Raw genomic sequence first — 11559 nt, forward strand, 5'->3', positions numbered from 1 at the left:
TGGGTCGAAAGAACTCAATTTTGCGTTAAATCAACCCAAAATTGAGTATATTTTTCTAATGGAATTAAAGCCAAACTACCTAGTGGGGACCTTGGAAAATTTAGTCAAAATTGAGTTATTGGGCTCAACTACGGAATTGCGTTGAAACAACCCAAAATTGAGTTGAATTCCGTCTCCGTGTGCGTTTCAGAATCACACCTGCACTGAGCTAAAGAGTCTAAAATACAAAGAGACGAAATCTGCTCATATCTATCTATATAAATAAAAATGGAATGGTGTTTGTACGTCACGAAATGGCTTACGAACGGGTTAACGGATATGAATGATTATTTCTCCGTTTTGTTCGTCAAGGGTTCCGACGTGTTCGTGCGTATAAAAATTCCAGGATATTTACCGGGAAAGTCGAAAAATCGAGAGTGGACGGAACTGTCATTTTGTATAGGACGATCCATAGCGTATACAACAGCCTACTTGATGGCAAGACGAAGTTTGCCGGGACCACTAGTTGAAAATAAATCAGCTAGCAACTTATGTCAAATCTATATTACTTGAAAACATAAGTGTTTTTTTTATCTTATTTTTCACGTTGCTCTTACAGGAATCATACACGCTAACATGGAAATACCCTTTAATGGGTACTATGGTACCCATTTCAAAGAAAAGTGGTTTAAACTCATTAAAAGAGTAAACTCGAGTTACTCATTAAAGAGTATTCGCCTTGAACTTCAAATAATGGGTATTTTTCCCTCTTGGTCTTAGGTTTGAAAATGGGTAATAAAACCCCATTATTTGCAAGAACGACGCTGTAGATTGAGGTTATGGTTGAAAATGCTTCACTAAATGCAAACAATCAGAAATAAAAGACTTTATAAACGGATAATACAGTCACCTCTCCACATCTCGATATCAAAGGGGCCATCGAGATAGGGGAGAGATCGAGACAAAGAATATAAATTTAATGAACACTAGATTGAAAATCACTCCGTTACTAGGAAATAATAAACAAACAAACTTCGTTTTGAGTTTCCAAATTGTTCTGAATCACTTAAATCTGGTCTAGTAACCTTTGATAATGTTCATATCGACATATGGAGAGAAAATTGGGACATATCAACATAAACACATCGAGATATGGAGATATCGAGATAAGGAGGATATCGAGATATGGAGAGAGAAATCGTATGCAGGATGAAGGGACCGAAGCAATCATTGACATAGGGAGAGATATCGAGATGTAGAACATCGAGATGTGGAAACTCGACTGTATTGAATTTTCAAAATTTATGTCATTTATTTAACTGTTAAAATCCCTTCGCGTAAGTTTTTTAATTGTGTATGATATCTCCGTATTCCGTAGAGGCAACAAGGGAATCGCAGCATCGGGCAAATCTGATCAGCTAATAATACTCATTTGAATTCAAAAAATCTGCAACGAAATAAATGATGTTTGCAATCAAACTAACAGATAGTTACTTACTTACTTGTTCAAGAAAGAGTATTCGTCCATTATTTTGATGGAAACTTTCACTTAACGATATAAGATTTGACTTCACACCCAAGCCGCAGAAAAACTTTATAAAAATGGCAATTTTTCATTGCAAACAATCATGTGTATTAATTACCCATTATTGCTGTCAGTTGGGATACTTCATTATGAGGTTTAATCAGCCCTTACCGTATTTTTGCAGTCTAGTAGTTCAGACTACTTTCATACTATGATAAGGCCCGAAATGCTACTAGAGTGGTTAAAGTGAAGAACGAAATAGTTTCATTAAAAGGTCCTCATTCCCCATTTCATTTCATCACTCACTATCGACACTATCACGTATACCACCGAATATCACTCATCAACTTCGTAAAACACTTCAGATATATTATCCATCACTTTTCATTATCACAACTACAAATTTTCATCAAATTTACATCATACCATTTTCATATAAATTCATTGTTCTTATCATTTACCATCTGTTATGATTACTAAGTTATTAAAAGATATTCAATTTATTTTTTTATTATTTATGTTGCTGTAGTCATTACTACCCGCATAGAAAATACAATTTGCCTTAGTTTCCAAACAATAAGCTGCATGTAATTGATACGGTTAAAATATCACAAACTGTTGCATTTATGTCGAACATTTTGACACCTCAAACTCTAAACAATAAATTACGTTTTATTAGAGTCATAGCAAATTGTTACAATTTAGTGTTTTGTACTTATATTGTTGAATGATATGAAGTTGAAAGTCGTGAGAAACAGTAACAACATAAATCTACCTTCTGGGGAATGGATTTTGTTTCTTTTTGTGCAACACAAACAAATAAATATTTAACTATAAACTACTTTTAAGCAACAGTTTGGCAAACAGTTGAAGAGATACACGCTAAAAAAATTACACCTTGATAAAATTCACAGTATATATTATAGAAGTTCCATATTTTGTAGAAAAGAAATATATTTCTCCTCACCCTTGATAACAATTTTAAAACAAGCGCTGCTATTTTGTTTTTTATAGGAGATGTAAAATCCTTAAAAAAGACAAAAAACTACTGTGTAAATTTTTATCATACACTCTGTTGAATTTTCCATGCGTGTTTGTTTTCACGCTGTCTGAAAAATAGAAAAATAAAAACGTCGCGAGTTTGTTATTTCTGCTCCTGCTAGTTTATAGTTGTTTTTTACCCTTCTTACAACCATAAGAAGGGTATAAAGATCGCTTGAAAAAAACCGACTTTTGATCCGAGGCCCGGAGGGCCAAGTCTCATGTACCAATCGATAGAGCTCGACGAACTGAGCACATGTCCGTGTGTGTGTATGTGTGTGCGTATGTGTGTGTGTGTATGTGAGTGTTTTTTTTTCATGCAACTAGGAGTTTAAAAATCATCATAGACTGGCCTGTATATGTTCATGCTCATGCCAGTGTAATTTTTGGCGCGGTGTGGGATCCACAATGTGCTTTCCCCACTAAAAACACTCTCCTAGGTTTAGTACCATAACCCTCCGGAACCACCTTCCGGTATTACTTCAGAGGGGAGGCTAACGTGCTGAGCGCACCTCTACAATTTGTTACTCTACATGCTGAGTCCTTCGGCTCCTGAGCCCTTCGGCTCCTGAGCCCTTCGGCTCCTGAGCCCTTCGGCTCCTGAGCCCTTTGGCTCCTGTTAGCAGTTTTAAAACCGCTGAACGTTGTGCCTCATGCTGAGCCCTTCGGCTCCTCACGTTAGTAATTTGTTAGTACCTATTTTCGCCCATTGGCGACCCGTCAATTTGTTAGTACCTACATGCAACATTCTGAGCCCTTCGGCTCCAGTTTGTACACTACTCTGCACTCATTCAGAGCGCGTACTCACACAGTTACGACGACCTTCTCCTTTTCTTTGTTCAGCTGGTAGGATGCCGAGGTCGGTCCAACGATTCCGGTTGAGCATAACTTCCGGTTCGTAGGCGCCTCGACTACCCATTACCAGCGTCCCGACGTACTCTACTCGACTAGTCCCCGACGGTGGACCTAGTCTACACCGACGAAGAATTCCCCGGCGGTGAAAATTCTCCCGAGACCGATTCTTCTTTTTCTACGTTTCGAGCCGACCGGAAGGGTGCCGAAGTCAGTCCAGCGATTCCGGTGGAGCCTAGCTTTCGGTTCACTGGTGCCCCGACGACCCTAAAACCGGCGCTATGACACGTCTACTCAACTAGTCCCCGGCGGTGGACCTAGCCTACACCGACGAAGAATTCCCCGGCGATGGAAGTTCTCCCGAGGACCGATTCTCCTGCTGCTGCTGCTGGCTGCTACTGCTGATCTTCACTTTTTTACGGGACGACCGGTAGGATGCCGAAGTCAGTCCAGCGATTCCGGTGAAGCCTATCGTCCGGTACACTGGTGCTCCTACGACCCGGGACCGGTGCAACGCCGCGTCTACTCAGCTAGTCCCCCGGCGGTGGATCTAGCCTACTCCGTCAGAGAGTTCCCCGGCAAAGGAATATCTCCAGAAACCGAGCCAGCCATTCTTCCTTTTCATGCGTTCACTCTAGCTAGCAGATCGTTGGTCGCTACGCCACTTCCTCTGAAGCTCGGACATTATTCTCGATACCGTGCTATCGGACAGCGTTCCAGATGCCTTCTTCTCGGCACATCTCTTCGACAACGTTATCGACAGTGACTCCTCGCATGTCCCTCCTCACTTCTTCGAACCTAGGACATTCGAAGACTACATGCTCCGTGTTTCCTCCACATTCTCGCACTCCGGGCAACAAGGTGAAGAAGCATGTCCGAACCGATGCAGATACTTCCGGAAACAGCCGTGTCCGGACAGGAACTGCGACAGATGGAAGTTCACTTCTCCATGCTTCCTATTAACCACAGTGATACATTTGGAATTAGACGGTAAGTCCACCTTCCCTTCTCCGCGTTGTTCCACTCTTGCTGCCACTTAGCCAACGAGTCCGTCCTGACGATCCTTCTCACATTTCTGGTGCCTCTTCGCTCATAACACTCCACGTCCTCGGCCAGGGTGATGCAGATGGGCATCATGCCAGCGATAACGCATGTATGTGTGTGTATGTGTGTGTGTGTTACAAAAAATGTCACTTAATTATCTCAGCCGTTTGTCAACCGATTTAAACACTTTTAGCTCTAAAAGAAAGCTACAACATTCCCATAGAACGCTATTGAATTTCATTGCGATCGGACATTTCGTTACAGAGTTATGATTCAAACAGTATTGTAAAGTACTAGAAAAAGCATATTCTAATATTTTCAACTGTCTGCATTTTGATCGATTTCTCAGCCATTTTTTAATCGATTTAAGTTCTTTTATCGGCTAATGAAAGCTCTGACATTCAATCATAAGCCTTCAAATTTTCATTGAAATCGGATTACTAGTTACAGAGATATCAATGGAAGAATTTTCTAAGGTACTGGATTTTTTTTTTCTAAGATATACAACTTTTTACATTTTGATCAATTTTTCAGCTATTTTCAAACCGATTTAAGCTTTTTTTTCATCGATTGAAAGCTCTGACATCATTCACAATCATATTGCAATCGAATTATAATTTAAACCTGCACATAAACCTTTAAAAAATCGCTGGCAAAATAATTTTAGGATATCAATTTTTCATTTTTCGATATTATTTTACAGGATGGCAACATGGGTTTATAGACCCTCTTAAACTATGATAAAAAGAGTATGAAAAGTAATAAAGTTTGATATCCGCCTTTTGACGTGTAGTTTCCAGGACTTTTTCGCAAACCATTAAACTATTAGGACAGATAGAACATAGTCACAACATTCTCAAGTTTAGTTATACTGGTACAAGGTTTCAAATGAAAGATGAATAATAATTATCTCAAACCGGTATGGAAATGTAAGAAGGGTTCAGTCTCACCATCGGTGGATTAAGTCAGGTTTTTTCATTGAAATGAAAAACATATCATGTTATTAGAACCGGATCCGGAAGTGCTGGTAAGTACTCTGATCCCAAGTTTGATCCCATGAATCCTCATGTAATGTGCATCTGTTTGTTTCTCTCCAGAAAACAGCTGCCGTTTTTGCTTCGGTCGGAACGATGATAAGCGGAAGAACCGGGACGGAATGATGATGATGCCGCGCAGCTTGGATTGCACCTTATCAAACCAGTGTCCCGAGCTCCTACATTAAAATGCTAGTGATTTAATGATGAATAATAATAGTTTTAGTTCTACAATTCTAGTTGATCATTTTCAATAGCGAATAATGAATCAAGTAGTGCGTGTGGGCTGAACTCATTTCAAACAAAAAAATTGTTTATAAAGTGATAACAAGTTATTCGTGATCAATCGTGATTCCATAGGTTTTAATTAAAACTAAGTTTTTACACACTTATTTACTTGTTTCATTGCCTCTTCTAAGAAATATCCCCGTTCTTTTTTTAATGGTATAAATGTAATAGAACAGTTCAGCATACGTTTAAAATACCATAAAGTACCATTAGCCAACAATTACACATACATTATATGATTTCAATAAATAAATATGGTTTAACAATTTCTCAACTATTTGCCCAACATTAGATTTGGCAAAAAATGGATGGTTTACCCACCCTTTGGCAAACCATCCACGACAAATTTTGTTCGAGAAAATCGTCGTTTTTGAATGGTTACATAACTTAACCACCTATTCCCCACATTGTTATTTTCCCATTTACCATTTACCGAACTGTAAAAGTCGTTTGCGGTAGTGTCGGTTTATTGTTATTTTGGATGTTACAGGAAACGGGTTAGATATTGTCGTTAGTGGTTGTGGATAGTTTGGTAAATTGTTCCAGTACGGTTCTGGTTTATGCGGGTATTCAAACTACGATTTAGCACTACGATCAAGAAAGTTACAGTAAAAAATCATTTCGATCCATTCTTCTGCACTCGCTGTCATTATAAACCCTTTTATCATACATTTGTGAAGAACTAGGCCATAGTGTTTATCTTCAGAGAAATGATTCCAAAATATATTTATGGCCATTGTTAAACTAGTAGGGTTCATATAATTATTATTTGTATATTTCACTCAGGCAAATGGACTATCGATAAACATAGGAACCCCTTATGAAAATTCGCCACAAGAAATCGGATTGAAATTCATAAATTTGCCTTATGAAACCAGAATTTGAAAATAAAAAACGTTTTTCGCGGCAACCTGGAATCGAACCAAGAACCTTGCGATCGATAGGCCCGAGCGTACATCACGCGCCTATCGACGCCTTGATGAGGTGTGATGCTAAAACTATACATAAAGCGTTCGTATTGCAATATTCGTTCCACCTTTCATAAGCAAATGTATGAAATTCGATAGTCCAGTTCGCTGCGTGTTGTAAAAACTGTCACAATCACTTTCAACGCCATTTTAAAATTTTCATCACAATTCAATTTTTAAACATCATTATTAGCACCCTCACAATCACTAATTTTATAACAACGAGTTGTAACGCAGAGTTTCACCAAACACACATTCTTATGTTGCATTATAAAACGATTTACACACGTTGGCTTTGAAACACGTATATGGCAACTCCTACCCCACCTATTGGATTTTGACAGTAGCCAAGATCAATTAAGTATCCGCATCACAATGCATTTGAGTGCCCAACGGTAACTTAGAACATGTTGGAATCGAAAGATGGCGGCTTCGCATACATACTGGTGTTCGAAACTTAACCACCATTACTGATTAGTACAAAGGATGCTACAGGTCGTGTAAAGGAACTGAAACATCAACAACCAGCACTGGTTTATAAGTAACTAATGAGCCCTGGCGGTCCCTCCGTTCGAAGAGGACCTGATAATATGCCGAAACATATTAAAAGATCCTCGCCTGAGTGCAGCCGTTTCATGATAAATCATGAACCGTTAGAGGTGTGCCAAAGTATTGGTAAGGTGATATGTTCACAGACGGGTATTATTATGGTGCACTTCTACTTTGGCACCGTCAAACCCTGTGTTCTTGGCCAGGGAATATACGAGTTGTAAGAATTTTGACATCATGTTCAGATCAGGATAGCCAAATTTAGTAGATAGGGAAATTTTACATTTTAAAATATGCTTAATTATACACACTTAGATTTTTTTCACGAGCTCGGCTGTGCGAATCTCGTTTCCCTATTTTAACCGTGACTCAGCTAACAATTTGGCCGGTTGCTTAGCAACGAAGCACGTTTCAATGATACTCGGCTTTTATTTACTGAGATCCCATGAAATTTGTTTGCCGACTTCTCGGCTGTGCGGATCTCGGTTAAAATTAGCCGAGATACGGCATTCTAATTTAAGTGTGTATAGTGATCAATTTCGCCCCAATGTGTTATTTTCAATTTGTGATATTAAAACTAATTTTATGAAATGTTAAATTTTATTTCATAAAATATCGAATACATAAACTGATAGAGATCAATGAAGTACTGATTTTATCAAAAAAAATTTAACAATTTTTGGATTCCAAAGGAAAACATGACAAAAATTTGTGAAATAGTGATCACACTACCGAGAGCATCGTCGGGTACGTGGAAACGAGGACATGTGACGATTGGTTCGACGAAGAATGCAGGCAAGTTTTGGAGAAGAAGGATGCAGCGTGGCTGCAAGCTGCAACAAGGAACGCGACAAAACGTGGAGCGATATAAAAGGAAACGAAAGCAGCAAACCCGCCTATTCCGGGACAAAAAGCGCCGCCTGGAATGTGAAGAAATGGAGCAGCTGCATCGTTCACAAGAAAGCTCTGCGAGAAGCTTAACGCATACCGAAAAGGCTTCGTGCCGAAATGTGTGGGGATAAGGATGAAAGCATCTTGACGGATGGACGTGAGGCGATTGAAAGGTGGAAGCAGCACTATGATGAACACCTGAATGGCACGGAGAACAAAAGCGCAGAGGGTCACGACAGCGGAAGAAGTGACTACTTCAGCACGGCGGATGAAGGAAACCAACCTGTTCCCACATTGAGGGGGCCCCAAGCATGGACCATGCTGGAAGAGAACCTGCAAGCACTTGGAGTGTTCCAAAGAAGGGTGCTTAGGATAATCTTTGGCGGTGGGCAAAAGAACGGAGTGTGGCGGCCGAGAATGAACCACGAGCTCGCTAAGCTCTACGGCGAACCCTGTATCGAGAAGGCGCGTCGAATCCGGTTGGTACAAGGAAGCGGGGAGTACAGCGAGCGAGGTGGCTTGATCAGGTGTAACAAGATCTGGAGAGCGTGGGCCGAAATCGAAGTTGGAGGGGCACAGCCTTGGACCGAGTAAATAGGCGTAACATCATTGACAAGGTTTTATCAAACTAATTGAAGTAACAGCAAGTAAATAAATAAATAATAAAAATAATTTAAGCATAGCTGAGTCAAAATTTCAAAATGTACATCACTCTAATGTAATGTACTTACGCCCTCATTCCAGCACACGCTTGACTTAGGTTTGTTCTACGAGTGGCGTGAGGTGAGAATTGTCGGCCTAGTATAGCAAGGTGACAATTCTCGACTCGAGTGAATTGACTCGCCATGTTAATCAAATAGAGTCACTTCACTCGACTCGAGAATTGTCACCTCACGCTACTGGTAAAATAAACCCATTTGATAGATGTAAAAATACGTGAAATGTGTGTAGAAAAGCCGTCCTGAAAGGGAAGGGAAGCGAAGCTTCTCGGTTTCACATTATGAATTTTGAATATACGAACAGAACATATGAAGATCATTTTGATTCATAAGGCTAGCCAACTAAATCTTTGCAAAACCGAGTTGCTTCACGTAATTCTTTCCGAAAGAAACATCATTTCAACCTCAGATCCGACAGAATTTAGAAGAATATACTTTTATATATAAAATAGATACCTACTTCAGTAGATCAATGGCCACAAATCCTTCTGCGTTAGAATGGTAGATTGTAGAGATCATCGCTCTGATCACTGTGCAGAAACATGATGTGGGACTTGATTTTCTGTTTGACGGTAAACGGCCGACTGCAGTACGGACAATAGTACAGCTGAATCGGGGGCGCCCCCGGATAGTGAGCTTTTTCCTTGTGCTGGTTCAGAAGCGATTGCCGCACGAATCCCAGCGGACACTGGTCGCAATTGTAGGGGAAATCATTGGTATGCAGATATCTGTGCCGATCCAGGCTGCTCTTGTCCGGGTACTGGCGGAAACATTCCGGGCACGTGTGGTAGGCGCCGTCGTGTTTGATAGCCCGGTGTCGATCGAGGCCCCGTTTATCGGAAAACTCCGCCAAGCATTGATCACAGCGGACCGCCTTGTGGACTCTGCGCGTAAACGAAGGATAGTTCATCAGGATTTCGTCGTCCATCGGCGGTTCCTCAACAGGGTCCGCTTGCCTCTGCAAGGCATGGTAAAACTTTCCCAAAGGAATCTCGTAGTTTGCTATCGGAGGGATCAAGTCGGGATCCAAACGATTCAGAGCTATGACGAACGGTGAGACTATAGATCGTTCCGATCCATTTTGGGCTGAGAAGTGGTTACTCATGGCAGAATTTTCCCTATCGAAGGGAAACGCCATAGCTGAAGGTTCGATTTCCTGAATCATAACCTCAGGCATTAATGAGCTATCTGTGGCCATTGGACTGCTGGACTGAATTCCCGTAGCGACAGTCGTGGATTTTTTTTTTTTCGACGATCTAGCGTAGTTTCGGTGTTTCTCAGCTAAATGGCGCGTCAAAGATCCAATGAAGGTAAATCTAATCTTACAAGCTTTACACTGGTATGGCTTATCGATGTTTTCGGGCTCTTGTTGGATAGGCTTCGGCTTCCTGGCCGGTTTTCTCTTTTTGGCCGGCGGAGGAACGAAATCCGTTACTGACGTTGGCGTCGTATGCGACAATCGAACGTGGAATTGAAGCTGATTCTCATCGGCGAATATCCGCGAGCAGAACGAGCAGTTGAAAGTCATCTCGTTCCCTCCTTCTTTGTGATACTGCTCCTGGTGACCATCCAGCATGGCTTGCGTTGAAAATCCGGCTTCGCAAGAATCGCACCGGAAGAACATCTCATGGTACAACTTCCAGTGCCGTTCGAACTCTGTCTTGAATCGGAACCGGCTTGGACACTCGCTGCACTCAAATGGCACATTGCGCTCTTTCCCTGTAAGGATGTAATCGCACCGCAGACACCGTTCCCGGAAACTCTCGAATTCCTCCAGCATCATCCGGCAGGTGTGGCAAATTCCGCACGGGCTATCCCTCGTGGCGGATAGCCCGATTTCCACATATCGCTTGATAAGATCTACCAGTCCCTGGTTGGGTTGGAGGAAACCGTCCGAAACCAACAGCAAGGGCTCGACATTGGACTCCGAAAGACACAACCGGCAGTAGGAATCCGGCGGTCCGCTTGGTCTGAAACCATTACGAAAACAATTGAATCGGTGAAATACGAAATCACTTACTTGTGCAAATTATTACACTATCAGGTAGTCTTCGTCCATCACATGAAAAATGCACAATTTGCAAGAATTCTTTGGTAAGGTTTAGGAAACGATTCCCTTTTATAAATATGCAAACTGAAGCCGCAAACTACTGATGTCAACTGCAGCGCAGAACTGCATCGGCAGCGTTTTTTGTTTTTGATGACAGTGCAACTGCACCTGGAGTACCAGTGATGCCATCACAGACCAAAAGAAAAGCAGCGTTTCAACTCGCCGAAAATGAGAACCTCCACTCAACTTGGACCACAAAAATACAATCTTTTTATCTTATGCGTAAACTATGTTTTGACGTAGGACTACAGTTACTCACAAAATTGAGCATACAAGTTCAATTTTTACATCATTTTTCGATTTTCTCTCCTAAAAAGTGTGATACTTCAAATTTTCAAAATTATCATTCGAATATTTCTGTAGGGTCGTATCCGGAGCGGAACAGCAGAAACACGGAGAAACAGAATCGGCCGACGAATTGGTCAAATAAATTGAATTACCACTTTCACTGCACTCAAACACGTCTTTATTACACAACGGTTTTTTCTCGAATCCCTCTTACACATTTAACAGCCTACTATGCTATTTTCTTCACGTTGCCCCTAGCAACGGTCGGGAG

The 11559-nt window shown here is 41.1% G+C and overlaps 1 protein-coding gene and 1 long non-coding RNA gene across 2 annotated transcripts; one reads left to right on the top strand and one right to left on the bottom strand.

Annotated features, from left to right (window-relative positions):
- The first annotated feature begins 5411 nt into the window (after positions 1-5411).
- On the top strand, positions 5412-5682 carry LOC110681417. Its single transcript, XR_002503194.1, has 2 exons — positions 5412-5468; positions 5539-5682. It is a non-coding gene; the product is annotated as an uncharacterized LOC110681417 (long non-coding RNA).
- Positions 5683-9291: 3609 nt separating this feature from the next.
- LOC5572337 (zinc finger protein Xfin) lies at positions 9292-11076 on the bottom strand. Its single transcript, XM_021857157.1, has 2 exons — positions 10927-11076; positions 9292-10860 (listed from the first exon to the last, which is right to left on the bottom strand). Exons 1-2 carry the CDS (start codon positions 10947-10949, stop codon positions 9384-9386), a joined length of 1500 nt encoding a protein of 499 aa, XP_021712849.1. The 5' UTR covers positions 10950-11076; the 3' UTR covers positions 9292-9383.
- Positions 11077-11559: the final 483 nt, after the last annotated feature.

Source organism: Aedes aegypti, unplaced genomic scaffold (assembly GCF_002204515.2).
Source record: "Aedes aegypti strain LVP_AGWG unplaced genomic scaffold, AaegL5.0 Primary Assembly AGWG_AaegL5_hic_scaff_830_PBJ_arrow, whole genome shotgun sequence".
Taxonomy (NCBI): Eukaryota; Metazoa; Arthropoda; class Insecta; order Diptera; family Culicidae; genus Aedes; species Aedes aegypti.

Coding starts and splice junctions, on each gene's coding strand:
- LOC5572337 (XM_021857157.1), bottom strand. CDS start 10,949: ATGGACGAAGACTACCTGATAGT. Junction 10,861..10,926: donor GACGAAGACTACCTGATAGT/GTAATAATTTGC, acceptor TAATGGTTTCAG/ACCAAGCGGACCGCCGGATT.